This window comes from Parasteatoda tepidariorum, chromosome 7 (genome assembly GCF_982258835.1).
Source record: "Parasteatoda tepidariorum strain Cologne lab strain chromosome 7, Ptep-v5.0, whole genome shotgun sequence".
Taxonomy (NCBI): Eukaryota; Metazoa; Arthropoda; class Arachnida; order Araneae; family Theridiidae; genus Parasteatoda; species Parasteatoda tepidariorum.
Genome location: NC_141761.1, coordinates 9284405 through 9311747, shown reverse-complemented (window position 1 = coordinate 9311747; position 27343 = coordinate 9284405). Strand labels below are relative to the sequence as shown.

The 27343-nt window shown below is 33.1% G+C and overlaps 1 protein-coding gene across 1 annotated transcript in view; it reads right to left on the bottom strand.

Annotated features, from left to right (window-relative positions):
• Window positions 1-26813, bottom strand: part of LOC147806816 (uncharacterized) — a 40575-nt gene extending 13762 nt beyond the window's left edge. Inside the window, exon 1 of the mRNA XM_087168602.1 lies at window positions 26779-26813. Coding sequence (XP_087024728.1) covers window positions 26779-26813 — 35 coding nt within the window. The remainder of the gene's footprint in view (window positions 1-26778) is intronic.
• Between the last annotated feature and the right edge of the window lie 530 nt (window positions 26814-27343).

The window sequence follows — 27343 nt, the reverse complement described above, 5'->3', positions numbered from 1 at the left end:
ACCTTGGATTTTTCTTTAAAATGTCCATCTCTGCATTTTATTTTATAGCCGTCATTGAACAGTCAACCCCATTTTAGGATTTTAGACTACTAATGTTCAACTTCGTAGTTTTAAAATTTTGAACCCAATCCAGAAGACAAGGGAACTCTTAGATCAAGTATTGAGGAGAAATTTGCCGTCGAGGAGGACTTTCTGAAGCAAATAACCGATATTTGCGTTACATGGAGAGGAGAACCTTCCTCGGCTAGCCTGAGAGCAAGCGAATAGTTTAACCCTTGATCCGTCTACTACTGAGGATATTTTTCGTCTGTACAGTGTTCGGTGCTAGTCGGGAGCGGAATTCGGATGGACCAGATACCATTGGGATCAAACTCAGGTCATTGGGAGGCAAGTGCTCTATCCCCTCAGATACCCTTCTCTGCAGTGCAGCTATCGTTGAACAGCCAATCCGTATTTCTTTAGCGTGTTTATGACTGTGAACGTTCAACTCCGTACCCTTGTAATTTTTATACCCAATCCAGGTGACAAGGGAACTCCTGGAACAAATATTGGGAGAAATTTTGCTTCCTTGGTGGACTTTTTTGATGAAACCATCTGGCATTAGCATTGCATGGAGAGGAAAACCTCGAAAACATCCCATGGTTAGCCTGACAGTAAGGGGACTTTAACCCACGATTAGTCTACCACAGCGGACTTTCTCTGTATTTTATTTTATTTTAAAATCGTCGTAGAACAGTCGATCCAAATTTTTGGGGTTCACGACTACTAATGTTCTGTAATGTAACTAGCGCAGTAGTTTTGTAATTTTTAACCAAATCCAGAAGACAAGGGAACTCCTAGGCCTATTAGTGGGAGAAATATTTCTTTGTGGAGAACTTTTTGATGGATCTAACCCGCATTTGCGTTATATGGAGAGGAAAACCACGAAAATCTCCGATGGTTAGCCTGACGGCAAGGGTACTCTAACCCATGATTAGTCTACCACAGCGGACTTTCTCTGTATTTTATTTTATTTTAAAATCGTCGTAGAACAGTCGATCCAATTTTTTTGGGTTCACGACTACTAATGTTCTGTAAAGTAACTAACGCAGTAGTTTTGTAATTTTTAACCAAATCCAGAAGACAAGGGAACTCCTAGGCCTATTAGTGGGAAACTTTTTTCTTTGTGGAGAACTTTTTGATGGAACTAACCTGCATTTGCGTTATATAGAGAGGAAAGCCACGAAAATTTCTGATGGTAAGCCTGATGACAAGGGGACTCTAACCCATGATTAGTCTACCACAGCGGACTTTTTCTGTATTTTATTTTATTTTAAAATCGTCGTAGAACAGTCGATCCAATTTTTTTGGGTTCACGACTACTAATGTTCTGTAAAGTAACTAACGCAGTAGTTTTGTAATTTTTAACCAAATCCAGAAGACAAGGGAACTCCTAGGCCTATTAGTGGGAAACTTTTTTCTTTGTGGAGAACTTTTTGATGGAACTAACCTGCATTTGCGTTATATGGAGAGGAAAGCCACGAAAATTTCTGATGGTAAGCCTGATGACAAGGGGACTCTAACCCATGATTAGTCTACCACAGCGGACTTTTTCTGTATTTTATTTTATTTTAAAATCGTCGTAGAACAGTCGATCCAATTTTTTTGGGTTCACGACTACTAATGTTCTGTAAAGTAACTAACGCAGTAGTTTTGTAATTTTTAACCAAATCCAGAAGACAAGGGAACTCCTAGGCCTATTAGTGGGAAACTTTTTTCTTTGTGGAGAACTTTTTGATGGAACTAACCTGCATTTGCGTTATATGGAGAGGAAAGCCACGAAAATTTCTGATGGTAAGCCTGATGACAAGGGGACTCTAACCCATGATTAGTCTACCACAGCGGACTTTTTCTGTATTTTATTTTATTTTAAAATCGTCGTAGAACAGTCGATCCAATTTTTTTGGGTTCACGACTACTAATGTTCTGTAAAGTAACTAACGCAGTAGTTTTGTAATTTTTAACCAAATCCAGAAGACAAGGGAACTCCTAGGCCTATTAGTGGGAAAAATTTTTCTTTGTGGAGAACTTTTTGATGGAACTAACCTGCATTTGCGTTATATGGAGAGGAAAGCCACGAAAATTTCTGATGGTAAGCCTGATGACAAGGGGACTCTAACCCATGATTAGTCTACCACAGCGGACTTTTTCTGTATTTTATTTTATTTTAAAATCGTCGTAGAACAGTCGATCCAATTTTTTTGGGTTCACGACTACTAATGTTCTGTAAAGTAACTAACGCAGTAGTTTTGTAATTTTTAACCAAATCCAGAAGACAAGGGAACTCCTAGGCCTATTAGTGGGAAAAATTTTTCTTTGTGGAGAACTTTTTGATGGAACTAACCTGCATTTGCGTTATATGGAGAGGAAAGCCACGAAAATTTCTGATGGTAAGCCTGATGACAAGGGGACTCTAACCCATGATTAGTCTACCACAGCGGACTTTTTCTGTATTTTATTTTATTTTAAAATCGTCGTAGAACAGTCGATCCAATTTTTTTGGGTTCACGACTACTAATGTTCTGTAAAGTAACTAACGCAGTAGTTTTGTAATTTTTAACCAAATCCAGAAGACAAGGGAACTCCTAGGCCTATTAGTGGGAAAAATTTTTCTTTGTGGAGAACTTTTTGATGGAACTAACCTGCATTTGCGTTATATGGAGAGGAAAGCCACGAAAATTTCTGATGGTAAGCCTGATGACAAGGGGACTCTAACCCATGATTAGTCTACCACAGCGGACTTTTTCTGTATTTTATTTTATTTTAAAATCGTCGTAGAACAGTCGATCCAATTTTTTTGGGTTCACGACTACTAATGTTCTGTAAAGTAACTAACGCAGTAGTTTTGTAATTTTTAACCAAATCCAGAAGACAAGGGAACTCCTAGGCCTATTAGTGGGAAAAATTTTTCTTTGTGGAGAACTTTTTGATGGAACTAACCTGCATTTGCGTTATATGGAGAGGAAAGCCACGAAAATTTCTGATGGTAAGCCTGATGACAAGGGGACTCTAACCCATGATTAGTCTACCACAGCGGACTTTTTCTGTATTTTATTTTATTTTAAAATCGTCGTAGAACAGTCGATCCAATTTTTTTGGGTTCACGACTACTAATGTTCTGTAAAGTAACTAACGCAGTAGTTTTGTAATTTTTAACCAAATCCAGAAGACAAGGGAACTCCTAGGCCTATTAGTGGGAAAAATTTTTCTTTGTGGAGAACTTTTTGATGGAACTAACCTGCATTTGCGTTATATGGAGAGGAAAGCCACGAAAATTTCTGATGGTAAGCCTGATGACAAGGGGACTCTAACCCATGATTAGTCTACCACAGCGGACTTTTTCTGTATTTTATTTTATTTTAAAATCGTCGTAGAACAGTCGATCCAATTTTTTTGGGTTCACGACTACTAATGTTCTGTAAAGTAACTAACGCAGTAGTTTTGTAATTTTTAACCAAATCCAGAAGACAAGGGAACTCCTAGGCCTATTAGTGGGAAAAATTTTTCTTTGTGGAGAACTTTTTGATGGAACTAACCTGCATTTGCGTTATATGGAGAGGAAAGCCACGAAAATTTCTGATGGTAAGCCTGATGACAAGGGGACTCTAACCCATGATTAGTCTACCACAGCGGACTTTTTCTGTATTTTATTTTATTTTAAAATCGTCGTAGAACAGTCGATCCAATTTTTTTGGGTTCACGACTACTAATGTTCTGTAAAGTAACTAACGCAGTAGTTTTGTAATTTTTAACCAAATCCAGAAGACAAGGGAACTCCTAGGCCTATTAGTGGGAAAAATTTTTCTTTGTGGAGAACTTTTTGATGGAACTAACCTGCATTTGCGTTATATGGAGAGGAAAGCCACGAAAATTTCTGATGGTAAGCCTGATGACAAGGGGACTCTAACCCATGATTAGTCTACCACAGCGGACTTTTTCTGTATTTTATTTTATTTTAAAATCGTCGTAGAACAGTCGATCCAATTTTTTTGGGTTCACGACTACTAATGTTCTGTAAAGTAACTAACGCAGTAGTTTTGTAATTTTTAACCAAATCCAGAAGACAAGGGAACTCCTAGGCCTATTAGTGGGAAAAATTTTTCTTTGTGGAGAACTTTTTGATGGAACTAACCTGCATTTGCGTTATATGGAGAGGAAAGCCACGAAAATTTCTGATGGTAAGCCTGATGACAAGGGGACTCTAACCCATGATTAGTCTACCACAGCGGACTTTTTCTGTATTTTATTTTATTTTAAAATCGTCGTAGAACAGTCGATCCAATTTTTTTGGGTTCACGACTACTAATGTTCTGTAAAGTAACTAACGCAGTAGTTTTGTAATTTTTAACCAAATCCAGAAGACAAGGGAACTCCTAGGCCTATTAGTGGGAAAAATTTTTCTTTGTGGAGAACTTTTTGATGGAACTAACCTGCATTTGCGTTATATGGAGAGGAAAGCCACGAAAATTTCTGATGGTAAGCCTGATGACAAGGGGACTCTAACCCATGATTAGTCTACCACAGCGGACTTTTTCTGTATTTTATTTTATTTTAAAATCGTCGTAGAACAGTCGATCCAATTTTTTTGGGTTCACGACTACTAATGTTCTGTAAAGTAACTAACGCAGTAGTTTTGTAATTTTTAACCAAATCCAGAAGACAAGGGAACTCCTAGGCCTATTAGTGGGAAACTTTTTTCTTTGTGGAGAACTTTTTGATGGAACTAACCTGCATTTGCGTTATATGGAGAGGAAAGCCACGAAAATTTCTGATGGTAAGCCTGATGACAAGGGGACTCTAACCCATGATTAGTCTACCACAGCGGACTTTTTCTGTATTTTATTTTATTTTAAAATCGTCGTAGAACAGTCGATCCAATTTTTTTGGGTTCACGACTACTAATGTTCTGTAAAGTAACTAACGCAGTAGTTTTGTAATTTTTAACCAAATCCAGAAGACAAGGGAACTCCTAGGCCTATTAGTGGGAAAAATTTTTCTTTGTGGAGAACTTTTTGATGGAACTAACCTGCATTTGCGTTATATGGAGAGGAAAGCCACGAAAATTTCTGATGGTAAGCCTGATGACAAGGGGACTCTAACCCATGATTAGTCTACCACAGCGGACTTTTTCTGTATTTTATTTTATTTTAAAATCGTCGTAGAACAGTCGATCCAATTTTTTTGGGTTCACGACTACTAATGTTCTGTAAAGTAACTAACGCAGTAGTTTTGTAATTTTTAACCAAATCCAGAAGACAAGGGAACTCCTAGGCCTATTAGTGGGAAACTTTTTTCTTTGTGGAGAACTTTTTGATGGAACTAACCTGCATTTGCGTTATATGGAGAGGAAAGCCACGAAAATTTCTGATGGTAAGCCTGATGACAAGGGGACTCTAACCCATGATTAGTCTACCACAGCGGACTTTTTCTGTATTTTATTTTATTTTAAAATCGTCGTAGAACAGTCGATCCAATTTTTTTGGGTTCACGACTACTAATGTTCTGTAAAGTAACTAACGCAGTAGTTTTGTAATTTTTAACCAAATCCAGAAGACAAGGGAACTCCTAGGCCTATTAGTGGGAAACTTTTTTCTTTGTGGAGAACTTTTTGATGGAACTAACCTGCATTTGCGTTATATGGAGAGGAAAGCCACGAAAATTTCTGATGGTAAGCCTGATGACAAGGGGACTCTAACCCATGATTAGTCTACCACAGCGGACTTTTTCTGTATTTTATTTTATTTTAAAATCGTCGTAGAACAGTCGATCCAATTTTTTTGGGTTCACGACTACTAATGTTCTGTAAAGTAACTAACGCAGTAGTTTTGTAATTTTTAACCAAATCCAGAAGACAAGGGAACTCCTAGGCCTATTAGTGGGAAACTTTTTTCTTTGTGGAGAACTTTTTGATGGAACTAACCTGCATTTGCGTTATATGGAGAGGAAAGCCACGAAAATTTCTGATGGTAAGCCTGATGACAAGGGGACTCTAACCCATGATTAGTCTACCACAGCGGACTTTTTCTGTATTTTATTTTATTTTAAAATCGTCGTAGAACAGTCGATCCAATTTTTTTGGGTTCACGACTACTAATGTTCTGTAAAGTAACTAACGCAGTAGTTTTGTAATTTTTAACCAAATCCAGAAGACAAGGGAACTCCTAGGCCTATTAGTGGGAAACTTTTTTCTTTGTGGAGAACTTTTTGATGGAACTAACCTGCATTTGCGTTATATGGAGAGGAAAGCCACGAAAATTTCTGATGGTAAGCCTGATGACAAGGGGACTCTAACCCATGATTAGTCTACCACAGCGGACTTTTTCTGTATTTTATTTTATTTTAAAATCGTCGTAGAACAGTCGATCCAATTTTTTTGGGTTCACGACTACTAATGTTCTGTAAAGTAACTAACGCAGTAGTTTTGTAATTTTTAACCAAATCCAGAAGACAAGGGAACTCCTAGGCCTATTAGTGGGAAACTTTTTTCTTTGTGGAGAACTTTTTGATGGAACTAACCTGCATTTGCGTTATATGGAGAGGAAAGCCACGAAAATTTCTGATGGTAAGCCTGATGACAAGGGGACTCTAACCCATGATTAGTCTACCACAGCGGACTTTTTCTGTATTTTATTTTATTTTAAAATCGTCGTAGAACAGTCGATCCAATTTTTTTGGGTTCACGACTACTAATGTTCTGTAAAGTAACTAACGCAGTAGTTTTGTAATTTTTAACCAAATCCAGAAGACAAGGGAACTCCTAGGCCTATTAGTGGGAAACTTTTTTCTTTGTGGAGAACTTTTTGATGGAACTAACCTGCATTTGCGTTATATGGAGAGGAAAGCCACGAAAATTTCTGATGGTAAGCCTGATGACAAGGGGACTCTAACCCATGATTAGTCTACCACAGCGGACTTTTTCTGTATTTTATTTTATTTTAAAATCGTCGTAGAACAGTCGATCCAATTTTTTTGGGTTCACGACTACTAATGTTCTGTAAAGTAACTAACGCAGTAGTTTTGTAATTTTTAACCAAATCCAGAAGACAAGGGAACTCCTAGGCCTATTAGTGGGAAACTTTTTTCTTTGTGGAGAACTTTTTGATGGAACTAACCTGCATTTGCGTTATATGGAGAGGAAAGCCACGAAAATTTCTGATGGTAAGCCTGATGACAAGGGGACTCTAACCCATGATTAGTCTACCACAGCGGACTTTTTCTGTATTTTATTTTATTTTAAAATCGTCGTAGAACAGTCGATCCAATTTTTTTGGGTTCACGACTACTAATGTTCTGTAAAGTAACTAACGCAGTAGTTTTGTAATTTTTAACCAAATCCAGAAGACAAGGGAACTCCTAGGCCTATTAGTGGGAAACTTTTTTCTTTGTGGAGAACTTTTTGATGGAACTAACCTGCATTTGCGTTATATGGAGAGGAAAGCCACGAAAATTTCTGATGGTAAGCCTGATGACAAGGGGACTCTAACCCATGATTAGTCTACCACAGCGGACTTTTTCTGTATTTTATTTTATTTTAAAATCGTCGTAGAACAGTCGATCCAATTTTTTTGGGTTCACGACTACTAATGTTCTGTAAAGTAACTAACGCAGTAGTTTTGTAATTTTTAACCAAATCCAGAAGACAAGGGAACTCCTAGGCCTATTAGTGGGAAACTTTTTTCTTTGTGGAGAACTTTTTGATGGAACTAACCTGCATTTGCGTTATATGGAGAGGAAAGCCACGAAAATTTCTGATGGTAAGCCTGATGACAAGGGGACTCTAACCCATGATTAGTCTACCACAGCGGACTTTTTCTGTATTTTATTTTATTTTAAAATCGTCGTAGAACAGTCGATCCAATTTTTTTGGGTTCACGACTACTAATGTTCTGTAAAGTAACTAACGCAGTAGTTTTGTAATTTTTAACCAAATCCAGAAGACAAGGGAACTCCTAGGCCTATTAGTGGGAAACTTTTTTCTTTGTGGAGAACTTTTTGATGGAACTAACCTGCATTTGCGTTATATGGAGAGGAAAGCCACGAAAATTTCTGATGGTAAGCCTGATGACAAGGGGACTCTAACCCATGATTAGTCTACCACAGCGGACTTTTTCTGTATTTTATTTTATTTTAAAATCGTCGTAGAACAGTCGATCCAATTTTTTTGGGTTCACGACTACTAATGTTCTGTAAAGTAACTAACGCAGTAGTTTTGTAATTTTTAACCAAATCCAGAAGACAAGGGAACTCCTAGGCCTATTAGTGGGAAACTTTTTTCTTTGTGGAGAACTTTTTGATGGAACTAACCTGCATTTGCGTTATATGGAGAGGAAAGCCACGAAAATTTCTGATGGTAAGCCTGATGACAAGGGGACTCTAACCCATGATTAGTCTACCACAGCGGACTTTTTCTGTATTTTATTTTATTTTAAAATCGTCGTAGAACAGTCGATCCAATTTTTTTGGGTTCACGACTACTAATGTTCTGTAAAGTAACTAACGCAGTAGTTTTGTAATTTTTAACCAAATCCAGAAGACAAGGGAACTCCTAGGCCTATTAGTGGGAAAAATTTTTCTTTGTGGAGAACTTTTTGATGGAACTAACCTGCATTTGCGTTATATGGAGAGGAAAGCCACGAAAATTTCTGATGGTAAGCCTGATGACAAGGGGACTCTAACCCATGATTAGTCTACCACAGCGGACTTTTTCTGTATTTTATTTTATTTTAAAATCGTCGTAGAACAGTCGATCCAATTTTTTTGGGTTCACGACTACTAATGTTCTGTAAAGTAACTAACGCAGTAGTTTTGTAATTTTTAACCAAATCCAGAAGACAAGGGAACTCCTAGGCCTATTAGTGGGAAACTTTTTTCTTTGTGGAGAACTTTTTGATGGAACTAACCTGCATTTGCGTTATATGGAGAGGAAAGCCACGAAAATTTCTGATGGTAAGCCTGATGACAAGGGGACTCTAACCCATGATTAGTCTACCACAGCGGACTTTTTCTGTATTTTATTTTATTTTAAAATCGTCGTAGAACAGTCGATCCAATTTTTTTGGGTTCACGACTACTAATGTTCTGTAAAGTAACTAACGCAGTAGTTTTGTAATTTTTAACCAAATCCAGAAGACAAGGGAACTCCTAGGCCTATTAGTGGGAAACTTTTTTCTTTGTGGAGAACTTTTTGATGGAACTAACCTGCATTTGCGTTATATGGAGAGGAAAGCCACGAAAATTTCTGATGGTAAGCCTGATGACAAGGGGACTCTAACCCATGATTAGTCTACCACAGCGGACTTTTTCTGTATTTTATTTTATTTTAAAATCGTCGTAGAACAGTCGATCCAATTTTTTTGGGTTCACGACTACTAATGTTCTGTAAAGTAACTAACGCAGTAGTTTTGTAATTTTTAACCAAATCCAGAAGACAAGGGAACTCCTAGGCCTATTAGTGGGAAAATTTTTTCTTTGTGGAGAACTTTTTGATGGAACTAACCTGCATTTGCGTTATATGGAGAGGAAAGCCACGAAAATTTCTGATGGTAAGCCTGATGACAAGGGGACTCTAACCCATGATTAGTTTACCACAGCGGACTTCCTTTGTGGAGAACTTTTTGATGGAACTAACCTGCATTTGCGTTATATGGAGAGGAAAACCACGAAAATCTCTGATGGTTAGCCTGATGACAGAAGGACTCTAACCCATGATTAGTCTACCATAACGGACTTTCTCTGTATTTTATTTTATTTTAAAATCGTCGTAGAACAGTCGATCCAATTTTTTTGGGTTCACGACTACTAATGTTCTGTAAAGTAACTAACGCAGTAGTTTTGTAATTTTTACCCAAATCCAGAAGACAAGGGAACTCCTAGGCCTATTAGTGAGAAACTTTTTTCTTTGTGTTGAACTTTTTGATGGAACTAACCCGCATTTGCGTTATATGGAGAGGAAAACCACGAAAATCTCTGATGGTTAGCCTGATGAGAAGGGAACTCTAACCCTTAAATAGTCTACCAAATCGGACTTTCTCTGTATTTTATTTTATTTTAAAATCGTCGTAGAACTGTCGATCCAATTTTTTTGGGTTCACGACTACTAATGTTCTGTAACGTAACTAACGCAGTAGTTTTGTAAGTTTTAACCAAATCCAGAAGACAAGGGAACTCCTAGGCCTATTAGTGGGAAACTTTTTTCTTTGTGGAGAACTTTTTGATGGAACTAACCTGCATTTGCGTTATATGGAGGGGAAAGCCACGAAAATTTCTGATGGTTAGCCTGATGAGAAGGGGACTCTAACCCATGATTAGTCTACCAAAGCGGACTTTCTCTGTATTTTATTTTATTTTAAAATCGTCGTAGAACAGTCGATCCAATTTTTTTGGGTTCACGACTACTAATGTTCTGTAAAGTAACTAACGCAATAGTTTTGTAATTTTTAACCAAATCCAGAAGACAAGGGAACTCCTAGGCCTATTAGTGGGAAACATTTTTCTTTGTGGAGAACTTTTTGATGGAACTAAACCGCATTTGCGTTATATGGAGATGAAAACCACGAAAATCTCTGATGGTTAGCCTGATGACAGAAGGACTCTAACCCATGATTAGTCTACCATAGCGGACTTTCTTTGTGGAGAACTTTTTGGTGGAACTAACCCGCATTTTCGTTATATGGAGAGGAAAACCACGAAAATCTCTGATGGTTAGCCTGATGACAGAAGGACTCTAACCCATGATTAGTCTACCATAGCGGACTTTCTTTGTGGAGAACTTTTTGATGGAACTAACCCGCATTTTCGTTATATGGAGAGGAAAACCACGAAAATCTCTGATGGTTAGCCTGATGACAGAAGGACTCTAACCCATGATTAGTCTACCATAGCGGACTTTCTTTGTGGAGAACTTTTTGATGGAACTAACCCGCATTTGCGTTATATGGAGAGGAAAACCACGAAAATCTCTGATGGTTAGCCTGATGACAGAAGGACTCTAACCCATGATTAGTCTACCATAGCGGACTTTCTCTGTATTTTATTTTATTTTAAAATCGTCGTAGAACAGTCGATACAATTTTTTTGTTTTCACGACTACTAATGTTCTGCAAAGTAACTAACGCAATAGTTTTGTAATTTTTAACCAAATCCAGAAGACAAGGGAACTCCTAGGCCTATTAGTGGGAAACTTTTTTCTTTGTGGAGAACTTTTTGATGGAACTAACCCGCATTTGCGTTATATGGAGATGAAAACCACGAAAATCTCTGATGGTTAGCCTGATGACAAGGGGACTCTAACCCATGATCAGTCTACCACTCAGGTCATTTTACATCAACATTATAGTTGGTGCGAACCGGGTGCGGAATTCGAATCAGCCAGCCATCGCCGGGATTCGAGCCCGGTTCACCTTATTGGAAGGCGAACACTCTATCCCCTGAGTCAATATGCTTCACCATCTCTCTATTCGACAATGGCTTATAGTTTATGTAGGATATTTCCCTATCTTTACCTACAATCTCCAAGGCACCAAATTGATTTTAAATGGGAAAAACTTTCAAAAAAAATTAATAACGTGTAGATGTTTGCTCGAGAGTTGTTATGAGTTACACCCTTCGAGTTGGTCTCTTTTTGGGACGTTTCTTTTAGTTTCTCGCGGTCCGCTGATCTGAAGTTTCAAGATTTGGCGATTATTCGGTCACACATAACGATACGGAAATCTTTCCAGCCTGAATTGAGCAAACAAGCCTGCAAATCTAATAAATAATAACCGAATTCTTCAACAGATTTGAACCAGCTAGAAAATTTTCGCTGCGATACTCACCCAATCTTATGCTTCATTAATCATATATTAATCGCTCTTCGCAAAAAGGGATTTGATATTTCATTTTGCTGGATACCGAGTCACGTCGGTATCCTAGGGAATGAGTTGGCTGATTCTGCAGCACGATCTGCAACTACTGAATTAACCATATCTGTACCATTCTCAGACATTCATTGGCAACAGCATTGGGACCTTCAAACTCAAAATAAACTTCATAACATCAAACCATATATTGATCCCTTACCTGTATTACGATTACGTAATGCAGATGTAAAGCTTAATCGTCTCAGAATCGGCCACACTCGACTCACGCATCTTCATCTGTTGTTTGGAGAATCTCCTCCCAAATGCGACTCTTGCAATACTTTACTTACGGTTCATCACATTTTAACCATTTGTCCTTGTTTTAACCAACATCGTCTTACCTTTTTTAATAGCACTATTTTATGTATGAAGGATTTGTTAGATGATATTCATCATCCCAACATTTTCGCATTTCTGTGAGCTATTGGTATTATATATTGTATATAACTGTTTTATCTGATTTTATTCACTCTTATTTCCTACCCATGAACCGTTTTACCTTTTCTGTGTATTTTATAGAATTATGCTTTTTTAATGATTTTTATGAACTTTTAAAAAATACGTGTCTTGAGATAAACAATTTTATTACTTTTATTTATTTTATGACGATGAAACTATTGTGTGCAATTTACCATTAGATCTAACTCCACAAATTGCTTGGCGCAGCATATCCTCCTTTGGATCTTGTGCCATAAAACTTCTACATTCAATCCAATCCAATCCTTCAACAGATTTGATTCAATCGTATGCGACTTATATGTTGCTGCAGTTGTCAAAGTGTCCTCGAATGATGATTAACTAAGTATTTTCTTCTTTGAGGAATTTGTTTATTGTTTTATTAAAGGCTTAATAGAGCTGGAATTCATATTTTTTAAATCTATTACTAGCTGAATACCCGTTCTTCGCACAAGGTGAATAAAAAATAACCAAAGAATCAATAAATCAGTACTGAGAAACATTACAAAATCATGCATATGATTTCGTAAAGTCTGATGCTGACAAATACCGACACAATTAAAGAGCTTGATGGATGAATCAGGCGAATGAAATTTTTAGGGGGATTAATGAATTAGAGAAAATTACATAAAGCGATTGAGTCAATATGGGTATATTTAATGTATCAGAACTGTTTTTGTTTTCACTTTTATCTTAACATAACTAATCCATATTAGTTTTTAGTATGCTTGCATGATTTTTATTTCAAATTAAAAAAGCGAGTAAAGTGGTAAATCAAATAAGGCAAAGAATTATTTGCCACACCGCATAATAAATTGGTAACAAAATAATTAATTGGTACAAAATAATTTTGTCCATGTCACTTCACATTATTAGCGCACGCATCGCAACAAAGGGCAATAAAGCAAATATTATAAAAGACGGGTTAAAAATATTCTCTGTAGCCTTCATTTAAAGTATATTAATGTCTACTTTGGTTATAGGCATTTCTCTCGCTTACTTTGTAATTATTATTGATAACTGCCTTTGAGTAGGTCATTAAGCGGACACTTTAATAATTTTTTATAATTTTTCTAATCAAGTGAGATCTTTGATATTCATGTCAAGCCATAGGATAAGAGTCAAAATTTCTAAAAATATATAGTTATGCTAAGAAATATCTATAAAACATTTTTTATTTTTTTTTATTTTGTCCATGTCACTTCACATTATTAGCGCACGCATCGCTACAAAGGGAAATAAAGCAAATATTATAAAAGACGGGATAAAAATATTCTACGTAGCCTACATTTAAAATATATTAATGTCTACTTTGGTTATAGGCATTTCTCTCGCGTACTTTGTAATTATTATTAATAACTGCATTTGAGTGGGTCATTAAGCGGACACTTTAATAATTTTTTATAATTTTTCTAATCCAATGAGTATTTTGATATTCATGTCAAGCCATAGGATAAGTGTCAAAATTTCTAAAAATATATAGTTATGCTAAGAAATATCTATAAAACATTTTTTTTTTGTTTTGTCCATGTCACTTCACATTATTAGCGCACGTATGGCTACGAAGGGCAATAAAGCAAATATTATAAAAGACGGGTTAAAAATATTCTCTGTAGCCTACATTTATAGTATATTAATGTCTACTTTGGTTATAGGCATTTCTCTCGCGTACTTTGTAATTATTATTAATAACTGCATTTGAGTGGGTCATTAAACGGACACTTTAATAATTTTTTATAATTTTTCTAATCAAGTGAGAACATTGATATTCATGTCAAGTCATAGGATAAGAGTCAAAATTTCTAAAAATATATAGTTATGCTAAGAAATATCTATAAAACATTTTTTATTTATTTTTATTTTGTCCATGTCACTCCACATTATTAGCGCAAGCATGGCTACGAAGGGCAATAAAGCAAATATTATAAAAGACGGGTTAAAAATATTCTCTGTAGCCTACATTTATAGTATATTAATGTCTACTTTGGTTATAGGCATTTCTCTAGTTTACTTTGTAATTATTATTAATAATTGCATTTGAGTGGGTCATTAAGCGGACACTTTAATAATTTTTTATAATTTTTCTAATCCAATGAGTACTTTGATATTCATGTCAAGCCATAGGATAAGTGTCAAAATTTCTTAAAATATATAGTTATGCTAAGAAATATCTATAAAACATTTTTTATTTATTTTTATTTTGTCCATGTCACTCCACATTATTAGCGCAAGCATGGCTACGAAGGACAATAAAGCAAATATTATAAAAGACGGGTTAAAAATATTCTCTGTAGCCTACATTTAAAGTATACGAGGGTTGCTATTTATATTTCTGGCCTTGGGAACAGTAAGTGTTGCTAAGCGACCGCAGATGATTTGATTATTTATGTCATAATACAAAAAATTAATATCAACTTACACTTTAATTAGTTAAAAGAATGAAAATATATTTTCAATGTAAGAGTTTCATAAAAAAATAAAAAATTCATTTGATTTTATTACTGGCAGTAACAAAAACGAATAATTTCTTCTTTTTTCTTTTTTTTTAAACCTAATTTATTGTATGAGTGTTTTAAGTGTACTTTAATTTTATTTATTCTTTTCTTTTTTTTTAAATAATATGGGATTTTTAATGTAATTGTTTTGTGCCAATTAACATTTTTTAATTTGGCATTTTTAACTAATATTTTTTTCTGAATTAAAGGTACTAATTTTTCAGAACTTTAATACTGAAATTATAAATACTGCTGATAAAGGAAAAAAAATGAGAGTTTTATGCGTTGTCTTCTTTGTGTAAATTTACGTGAAGTTTTTATGGTTACCAAAATCAACCCGTTGATCCACGAAAACCGAAATATCTCATTTTATCTCATTCTTTTCTTGCAAATAATAATAAGGTATATATACTAAATAAAATATGCATTAAAATTATTCCGACCACAATTATTCTAATGAATCATTTCTTAAAAATATGAATACTAATTCTGTCAATCAACTGAATATTTTATTTTCCTTTTCAAACACAACATTTTCGATTTTTAAAATCATACAAGTTAAACCGGAGCAAGATGAGAAAAACGCTAAACTTAAAGCTGCTTTAATAGTCTTGAATTTTCCACTTTTTTCGTTGCAATTCATAGAGTTCTGTAAATATATTTATTTTAATCAATATAATGTCCATTGCAACCAATGTTCTTTTAGTATTACTTTTAATGTTGCATCTCTCATCTCAGTCCAGATCAAATCAAATCCACAGTAAAAAAAAAAGTGTGTTTTTATCAAAACGTTTTATGATTTTATCTAATATTTCTTTAAAAGTTCGACTACTATTTAAAATAATAAAATATGTCCCAAAAATTCATCTCATTCGTGATTCTGTTATTACATAGGATTACATGGCGTAGCATAATATTATGCTTTTATAAATCTTATGTCATTCTCATCAAAACTTTTAACAGACAAAATGTTCTTTTCGAAATAAAACTATATTTTTAAGACACTGTACCTATAGTATTTAAGTAACTTTACTTTTACTTCAATTTATTTAAAGAAATAAATTTTGCTTATTTTTCTATGGCGACTTTTGAAAAGGAGGACATACATGATACATTAAAATGAAATGCGCTACATGATACTTCATATATTTTCAATACTTTATATGTTTTTATGTTTACAAAGTTTTAATTTTTTTTAATTATTCAACATATAATATTGTTATAAATACTGTATCAATCAACAGTCTCTCAGGGGCTAAATCTTTTAATAATTTAAAAATATCAACAAAATTTAAAGTATTTTAATTTAATGATTCAATAAAGAATCTTTAAAACAATACCTAGTCGAAAAAGCATTGTTCGTATATTATTGCATCACCATACTATAAGTGTGTTTTATAGAACTTAAAAGCAATTTTAAGAGTACTTAATCCTTTACTACGCATTTTGCATGTTTACAAAGCTACAATTTGAATTGAATTATTATATATATATATATATATATATATATATATATATATATATATATATATATATATATATATATATATATATATATATATATATATATATATATATATATATATATATATATATATATATATATATATATATAATGAGTATAATTTTAATTTTTGCACAATTATAATTTGAATAAAAATTGTGGCCAGTGAAAAAAATGTGAAAAGTAAAAAGAATTTAAATATGATTGTATAATTAATTTTAAAATTGTTAAGAAGTAACGCAGCAAACAGGATTTGTAATTTTTTTAATTATCAGAAAAAAGTGGTTTGGTACAAAATTTGTATTTCAATTGATGTCAATGTAAAAAAATAATGTAAAAAAATAATGTAAAAAAATATAAAAAATTGAGAAGCTTGTGCAGTTTTTCTGAACTACTTTTAATATTTTAGTTTTCATTGAAGAAACTATGTAAACGTTAAACGTTTCTGACAAAGTTAGGTGTTAATCTCGTTTTTCATCACACGAGGAAGTGGTTTCCTCTAACAGCATCCATTATTGTCTTTCAATTTTAAGAACTTACCGACTAGAGTCTTTGAACTGCCTATCTTTATCATCACAATAGTACAAATATTTATTGAAGAAAAAGATCCTATCATTTTTTCATGATCCTCTTTACCTTTGGCAATTTTCACTAAAACTTCGAAAAAATGCGAGGAAATACATAGCAAAAATGCATGTCAAATTTACAAATAGAAGTGTTTCTACAATCTTTGTAGTTCTCATAGTATTCTTTTTTTTATTATATTTACTACTAGATTTTAAAGTTTTTACTTAGGATCTCAGGCTAAAATACTAATTGTGAGCATAAATTTTTCTCTGAAAACTATATAATTATAAATCTTGTTTGACGAGTTATTTCTTAATAATATAATTTGAGAATTAAATAAAATGAATTTAAATTGAATTTTTAGATTTTCTTATATGTTTTCTCTAGTCTGAAAGTTTTTACTCGGTCGGTACTTCATGTTCTATTTTATTAGAAGTACTGCAATTGATTTGTAATTCTCTGCTCACTTAATAGTACTTTTTAACAGAATTGTGTATAGGATGTTTCGAAAAAACTATTCCTTAGATAAATTACTTGAGTTCTTGTCACAAATAAAGTGGAAAAAAACAAGAACCTCGAATTAATACTTAAGTTGAGAAAAAGAAAATCAAAACATGACCAATCATCAATTGAGAAGATGAGATTAGAAATGTATGTGTAGTTGCTGAAAAAAACATAAAGGAATTGAAAGACACTTTAAACTTAATTAGGCATTCGGCAATCAAACTGGTTTCAAAGCTTTATTTCCGTATGTCTTAATAGTGTTTCTTAGGATTTTCATATTGTTTCTTCTCGCTCTTAAATTGTAGTTTGCGATCCCTAATTTGTATATATTTTTTAAACTGCATTCTTAAAGATGATTCCAAAATTAAATATAAGGACATACAGTAAAGAACACTCAACATCATAGAATCAAACTGTTTCAGTTTTCATAATTATGCATTGCGTTGAATTTCAGTAATTGTAGTAAAAGATATTGATCGGATTGTGAAATATAATATTTTTCTATTTAATGTCATATATATATATAATATATATATATATATATATATATATATATATATATATATATATATATATATATATATATATATATATATATATATATATATATATATATATATATATATATATATATATATATAATTAAGAAAACATATTGATACAATATTACAATGCACTCTTTTTTGTGGATATAATCATGTGAGCTGATGAAAAGATTATATATTTTATTTTACAGGATATTTTTCAAATTTTTGTCCTTTTTTTTCGGATTGTTTTTTTTTCTTCCGGTTTCTTATTATTTTTATTATTACTATTTTCCATTGTTCTGTAATTTTTCCCTTGTTTCCTCTACATTTTGATAAATAGCATTGCTGTTAGCATTTTAAAATGACTTTGCACTAGCATTGACTGTTTCGTATACTTAAAAAATTTAACTGAATATCAAAATGTCATTTTCCTGGCATGTCCCAAACAATATTTCCAACAATAACTAGCTTCAAAACTTTCCATACATTTTTCAAAATCTAATTTTTTTTAATCTTATCCTATGTAAGCATTTCTGGAATATACGCAGAGGGTATTGTTTACTAAAACTTCGTTTAAAAAAAATTTTCTGTAAATAATTTGTTTGTCCCATGAAAATCTATCATTTTCCTGGCTACTTTTATTTAGTGAATTATAACCAAAATAGATAGCGCCAGGAATCAATATCTTATGTTAATAGATTGATTAGATACCCTCCTATCTGAACATGTCTTGTTGCATGAATAAAGAACCAATTTTCTGGCTCAAAATCTATTTCAAAAATTTTTTCAATGATAGTAGGTTTTTATGCTGTCATTTTCCTGGGCTTCTTGAAATCATTAATAACAAAAACTACATAGATTAATCTGAGTTATTTTAAGAAATACTGTTGTTTTCTGCAGAATATAAACGTCTTCGGCCAAAATATTAAATTAAAGTAAAGTTATATGCTATAAAATAGCGAATTTGTCATTATTCTGGCTGTCATTTTCCTGGCTTATGAATGCCGCGACATAGAAGTGTTACCAAAAATACTTTTTACTGTAAGGAGGGAAAGCAAATATTAACCTAATACCAAGTTTATGTATGATTGTAATATGCTTGGATATAATCAAAATTATTTATTTATTTAATGATTGATTATTATACACAATTTTATTCTGTACATATCAGCAACAAAAATATTTTTTGTTTCTTTCTGCAGTGGATAAAAAGAATTAATTTAATCAATTTATGGTCCATCTAACATAAAGGCTTAAGTTGAGTTACTTACTATTAATTTAAAATGACTGTTTTTTAAACTTCTAAGGTAATATCTCATTTTCCTGACATTCAAGATTTGGTGAATTTCTATTTTGTTTTTTTTTCTCGAGCAAATGTCAATAAACTACACTGCTGTCTATAAGATATTAATAAGTGTAAAGAAGTATACAAAAAAATTTTAGATTATTTTGAAGACTTCAAATTTACAACTTACAGTTAGAATGTAGGGTGTATTAGGGCTATTTTGTAACGTAAGTATAATTCTGTTTCATTTGCTTACCAGTGGCGCTCTCTATGGTTAATAATTGGACTTCTGCCACACCCATGCTTTACACCCATTCATTCATCCACAGATTGTAACTTTGACCTGAAACAGAGAATTATCTATCTCCAATTCCGTACCCCCAGAAGTACAATTTGTGATGGGATTGTGGAGCACTTTGTGACCCTACAGAATTACCATGCACCAGTCACCATATACATTCATATTCTCGGTCTCACGAACGAGAATCTTTCTCCCTGCCAATCTGACTATTCCGGGACCGTTTTAAAGAGTTTAGATGGAGAAATTGTTGCTCATATATGTGCATACATGGACCCATATCTCCTATCTAGCTCAGGTATTATATTATAGTATACAAAAGTACCGTACCGAAGGAAATTATTATTGACAAATTAGGGGACCCGCAATATGGCAAAATATGTGAGTATATAATTCTAAGTGCGTTTTAAAGTGTTAAAAGAGAGAAACTGTTGCTCGCACTCTACCCTACAATAACGGAAGTAATATTTTCAGTTTCTAACATTTTTTTTAAATTTTTCTAAAAGTACTTAAAGGATTGTTTTGAAACTGTAGAGCTTGTTAGTTCATGCTATTTGCCATACTTGTTAGTAAAATTTAAATCTTTCAGAGATACCTACATTAAATTACGAAATAATTGAGCAATCCTATATGCCAGAAAATCAAGCTTTTAACTCGTACCGATTATTTTAGTAGTTATTTTTAATCACTGCCTATAAAGATTCGTCAGCCTAGAGCAGAGGTCTCCAAAGTGGTCTATATAGACGCCCAGAGGTCTATTTAACAAAAGGGGGGGGTCGATCTGAGCCAGGGGGTCGATCCGAACCAGAAGGGTCGAAGAAAGAAACAGTTCTTAATGCGCAAATCACACATACCTAATTGAATATGTAAAATTTGTGAATTTTTGACTTAATACCAGTTCCTTTATAGGACATAAATTAATAAACGTGAAACAAGTATTTACGTACCAGCGCGCAGTGGCACGAACTCTGTACTTCTGGTTTATAAGTCATATGCTTATGTGCGTTTGCCCAAAATTCACGTGTGACGAGCATTTACGTTACAAACGCAAATATCATACGCACTTTCAGCTATCTTTGCAAACTGTGAACAGTGTTGAATATTTGCAGTGTCATTATTAAAACTTTTATAGTTCTGGATAATTAGTTATTGTTTCGATAAAACCATTCGTTTAGTTTAGATATCAATTTTAATTATCAATACATGTAAAAAATAAGGTATTACTACTTATTTATAATTACTTATTATTTAATAAATATTAAGGTATTTAAATTTCAACGTTAATATATTTTTCATTAAACTATTGTCACACAGTGTACTTTTACTTTAATAAATGTTTAAAACATAAAATAAATGTACAAACGCAGCATCTAATAGAGTTTTATTTTAAGCAACGGAAAATTACTTTTATGGTGATCGATTTCGAAAAATTATATAGGAATTGATGATCAAAAAAGTTTGGTGACCCATGCATGGCCTAGAGTAAATATTTATGGAGATATGAAACATTTTTTGAGAAATTAATTTTTTCGACTTACGTTTTTTCGTTATAACTTTATAGATATTCAATGTAATTAAACGAAATTTTTGGAGCAATCAAAGATTAATTATAAAATTGAAAATTACGATTTTGAAAAAAATCGTTAAAAAAACGGTGCTAGTTGGAAATATTTAAGGTTGTTCTTTTATACTTATCATGCACTGAGAAAATTTGAAAAAGTTTTTTCCCAATTTAGTAACGAAAGATATTTTGCAACTAATGAAAATACGTTTTGATTTGAATATCATAAAAATTTAAAAATTTTCAAGCATTTTTCAAAGTAGTTTACTTACTTTTCAAAAGAAAGTTCAATACGATCAGGGTTTTTTAACGAATTTTATTTTGTATCTTAAGGCAAAATTTAATAAAAGATTATAATATCTTACAATAATCTTCCGAATACTAAGATTTTATGTTATAGACAAAGAAAACATACGAAAGTAAACATACTTTTTACATCTTTTTCAAACATACTTTTTTATGTAATATACTTTTTTTAAATATTCTTTTTAAGGCAATCTTTGAGTTACCCCCCATAATGGCTGTCTTATTTCTAATGAATCTTGTTTAATAGTACAAGATTAAATTTTTGGATAACCACTTATCGTTTTGAGCTTTCTTTTAAAAAGTACTAAAACTACTTAGAAAAATGCTTGAAACTTTTCCCTACAATATTAAGAATAATTTTAATTTTTAAATTTTTCTGCGGAAGTGCAATAAATAATAACTAACTTGAATAGTCATATCTTGAGCAGTTTTTATGGAATTTTTTTTAAAAATTTCAAGTTGACAATTTTGTAATTGGTCATAAATTTTTCGAAAAATTTTGTTTAATTCCATTAAATATTTATGAAGCAAAAAATGTAAGGTGAAAAATAAAATTGCTCATATAAATATCCGTAAATATTTACACTAGGTTTACGAAACTTTAAGCAGTTTTTAAAAATAACAACTAAAGTAATCGATAACAAGTTACAAAAGCTTGATTTTCTGGCATAGGATGTTCAAAAATACTTGTTTTCTTTCATAACTTATTGTCGGTCTTTCAAACCTCTGAAATCTTTAAATCTTATTGCCAAGAAAGAAAAATCTAAATCACTTCTGAAATAACAGAATAATGCTTTAAGTATTTCTTGAGAAATTAAAAAATAAATGTTAAAAACTTAAAGTGACTCTTCAATTATTGTTGGCTAGTTATATATTGTTCATACATTTATGGCCCCATATCTTCCCTTAATATTAAACTATATGTTTCACGCTCGGTCAGATAATTGATAATGAGATACTGTATCACCATACCACTGTGGGCCAGAAGACCATAACCTTTGGCAAAAAGTAAAAAATTAAATTTTCAACTAAAATATGTGTAGGCAGTTTTAATATAGTCCAAATTAAGTATTCATAATAATTCTAAACACTATAATTTACTTTTTGGACAGACAAGAGTACAATGTAATGAAAAATATGTTTAAAATTCTCTTTTTTTAAATGTAATATTTAAATTTTTATTTAAGAAATATATCTAGGAATTTCACCTTACTCTTACATTTTTATCAGAGTAATTAGTCTGAAATTATAGTACAATTTTTCAATGTGTTGAGTTAGCTAATACTCTTGACAAACTTATAGTTTATATCTTATCATTTGACATTTTACAATGTTTGAATGACTTTCGAAACTTAGTTCCAAAAAGTTCCACGAGGTCATTAGCTAAACTTTTTTTTGTTGTCTTCTTTCATGTTTCTTCTTTCGATAAAACCTGCCCTATTTTGCCCGTATTGCAAAAGGTGAACTAAATATACCAAAAAGCAAAAGTTATGTTTTCTTTTTCATGTTTTCGCCTTATTTTGTAATTAATTCGTGTTATTTTGTGATATTACTTTGGAAATATAATTTGCTTTCCATTTTTAATGTAAAATTACGAAAATTGTTATATTTTCATTGCTATATTTAATTATAGAAAAGCACCAAATTATTTTTTTTGTTATTTTTGCTCGTAATATTTCAGTCGCCACTTTGTTTTTTTTTTTTTGGTATTTTAAGTGCATTTCAAAATTTTAACTACGAATTCAATTTACCTGCACATAAAAATCCCCAAATTTTTTCGAAATACTAATTTGACCACGAAACCTTGGATACCAAAGAAAATGATTATAGACAGGTTAGGGGTTCCACAGTTACAAATTAGAGACCGTGGCTCAAAACGGTTTCTTTAAACAATCATGGAAAACAGCTTAAAAAGCAATTTTGTAGCGTAAATAAAGTTTCCTTCATAAATTTATTTTTCTTTTCAAAGTCCGTTTTAAAGCGTTAAAATGGAGAAATCTCTCCATAATATTAAATTGTAATTTTCAAGCTTGGTCAATAGTATTAGATTACAAGAAAATCTACTACCATATTAAAGGAAATTATTGTAGACAAATTACGGGGGACTACAATGTGGCATAATAAGTAAATGTGTATGCGTGAAACAGCGTTAAAATGAAGAAATTGTTGCTTATATACAATATATAAGCAACAATTTCTTACTTTTTACTCTATTATGAGCTCTCCTCCCAGCGATGGTTGTTTGAAACAAATTCCGCACACTGCTCGCACAGTGCTAAATTCAAATATCCTCAGTGGTAGACGAATCATTAGTGAGAGTTCCTCCTCAGTCAGTAAAACTGTGGGAGGTTTTCTTCTCCATGTAACGGCTGGTTAGTTCCATCAAAGTGTCCTCCAAGAAGTTCTCCCAATGCTTGATTCAAGAATTCAGTTGTCTTCTGGGCTGGGTTCAAAATGACAAGGTTATAGGAAGGAACACTAGTAGTCGTAAACTCAAAATTGAGTATTTTGTTCAATGACGGCTGTAAAGTAAAACACCTGCCATCATCTCCAAATTTTGAATATCTTTAAAGAGAGTAAGCAGATTGTTTGTTGATACAAATATGCAGGATATATCATCACCGTTCACATTTTTTTGTCATAACGATCAGTCCACTTATTTTTGAGGATTAAGACACGGTTCCCAGCAGATCACCGCAGTCTGGCTTCGTTCAGTGTGACCACTAGGATCAGTCTGCGTAGGGACCGAGGGTGTGTGGTATGGGCTATCGTTAAACTGTTCCACCGTAAAGTGCTCGACTTCACGTGCAGGTCGTCGGGCTACCGAAGTGGGGGTGCCATCCCCTCTGCAGAGGATCAAAATTGTGATGGCATGTCTTCGGATCATCCTGAGGAATGTTTCCCAGACCATCACCAATAGCCCATCGTGCAGCTCTAGTGCGACGTAAATTAACTACAACAATCAAAAATAAAGAGTATGAGCATAACGGTTTTTAAACAAATATTGAAACACTGAAAAAAATTTAATTAAAAAGCTTAAAAAGAAATCTAAGAAGTCTAATGAAGGGACAAAAAAGAACCTGTTTAATAGCCAGAGAAAAAAGGAAGTCGACTGATATTATTGGAAAGTTATTAACAGGCAATTAAACTGGTTTTGACGTTTTTCATCCAGCTTTCTTAGCTAGTGATTGAACTGGTCTTAATAATTCGTTTTATGATAATATTTTTGTCGGTTTAGCTTGTCAATTTAATTTTCTATGTATTGGGCTAATTTATAAATGGATATATCTATTAAAAGAAGTCACGAGCCCTACTGATTTGACTGCTTAACATGTTGAATGCCCTGGGGGGTCACTGGTGACCGGCACTCAGTCTGTTCGCAGCGCCACGGGGGTCACTGGCAAGGCCGTAGCCAGAATATTTTTTCGGAGGGGGGGGGATATGGTAAGAAGAAAGGACAGTTTCTGACATGCTAAGTAGGGGGGAAGCATCGTAACAAATATTGTTTATTCTGTTTGCAAAAGTTAAACTAGCAATTAAAAATATTACATAATAATTATTTTTCAATTAATATTACATAATAATTGTAATCAATTTGTAAACAAAGTTTAAGAAGACATGCGACGGGGATTTGAAGAAAATTTTTCGATTACTTTTTTAGGACAAACCGGAATATCCCGAAATACGCTTAATAAAGTTAGCCCCTGTTAGCCTTTCTTCTTTAGTAGCATTTCTTGTTGCTGTTTTTACGCTTTTAAGAGTAGAAAAAGTTCTTTCTGCAGTTGCTGTGGAGATTGGCAACGTAGCCAATATTGATAACAAGCAATAAATGTAATGGCCGAAGGAAAGATGAGCCACAAGGTCAAGTGAAGATGATGCACTAGCGAAGGTGGTGTACTGGGAAAAGGTTTGATTCGACAGTTTTTGTTTTTCTTTTTATTGAGAGGCTCAAAGAAAGACTAAAAAGTTTGAATCCCAGAATTCCGGGGGGTGATTTGCCCCGATGGTCACCCCCCCCCCCTTGGCTATGGGCCTGGTCACTGGCGAAGCAAAGATTATTAGAAGCACATAATTCGAGTAAATTTATAATGCTTTTAATTTTTTTATATTATTATCATTACTAAAATGGTTTGAAGAAATTAATACAATACATATTGAGAACCAGACGGGCGAGTCATGTAACGTGGCATTCAACGTGTTAAATAAAAAAGGATATAAGAGGCTGATAAGCATGTAAAGACGAAAGAAATGAATTATTTTGTAATTTTGTTATTTTGTAGTAGAAGAGTGTCATAAACTTTTCATCTGTCCAGGAAAATTTTGAGACACTAAATCGAAATTGCAACTGTAACGTTATGTAGTTCTTCAGAACAAAACCTGGTCGCACGTATTAATCAATTGACTTAAAAGACAGCTCAATGAAAAACAGCCAGTATCGGCCCAGCTAGTCTATGATATAGCAGGTCTACGCAATTTGAGTCTGCAGCATAAGTGTGAATCGGAAGTCTCTGAATGTTCTAGACGTGTGCGGAATATGACGTGGATGTGGTAGACGGCCGTTCTGCTTTCTCGTCATGTTTCACACTCGTCCAGCCGTTTCGTAACTTCTCGATTCACTCATGCACTCTTTTTTTAGTGGATGCTGCGCAGAGACCTTAGCTTTTTAACGGTTGTGTCTTGATTTAATAACTTGAAAATAGTTATTACTTTTTGATATGCATTCATTCAGCGTAGACACTTAAACATTTGTTAAGACTCCTTTGATTTCACTATATTGATCGTGTGTTCAATTAAACTCTAACGTTATTTGATTATAGTGGAGATTATATTTAGCAGCAGTAAGTCTTGAGGATTTAAATAACGCCAGCCGCAAGAGAAATATCCGGTCTTAAAAAGTAAAAATTGTAAGTAAATTATGGTCTCTTCTGAAATTTATAATTTTCCTAGCCCTTAATTTTTATAAACTGTTAACTTGAACAACTTCAAATAAAAAGGTAGTGCGAGTTGTCATCAAAATTGTAGTTTAAAAAACTAAACGCTAAATGTGCACAAATCTGATTTTCATACATACATTTTTAAAAACTCATGAATAGTTTCAATAAATGCACTTAATTCGGAAGTAAAAACGATTTGAAGTGTTAAATTTCTGTTTTCTTTTATGCGATTCTATTTTTAGAATGACAAAATTAGTTGAAATTCATTCAGGCTTAATAATTGAGGCTCATTCTTTATGTATTGATGCGTAGGAGAATTCTCAATATTCTCTCATTGTGCAATTCAGGTTGCCGTTTGATAACTCACTTTAAGAAATCAATGTTAATAAATATGACCGCAAATACTCTATTGGATTAAGGTCAGGTGAATTTGGAGACATGACTTGAGAGTCACTGGAATGTTCCTCGAATCAATCCTATTTGTCATCAATCTCCATTAGATTTACGTCGCATGCAACTGTCTCTGATATACTATTATCGTATCATGTCATGTAAATCACATCCTCTGCGCCGTGATGTGATATCATCAGATTTAGAGCGATTGTACGTAAATAGACCTTCACACATTCGTCCATTTTATTTGCGCACTCGCTCACTCATACAGACCTTTGATATCTGCGAACTACCATCTCAGTCAGTTGATCACTTTCTCATACCGCCATGGGTCATCTCACCATATCAATTTATTGCTCCATTTATGTCGTACAATAAAACCAATGTTGCACCCTGCATTTTCCAACAACTCTTCATTGAACATCGTTACGAATATTCTGAATACATACCAATTTTTACAGACGGATCAAAATCTGCTGGATACGTTAGCTGTGGTATCGTGATTGCTGATGAAACTTATAGCTATAAAATCCCAGATATTTGCTCAGTCTTCACTGCTGAAGCTTTTGCTATCACT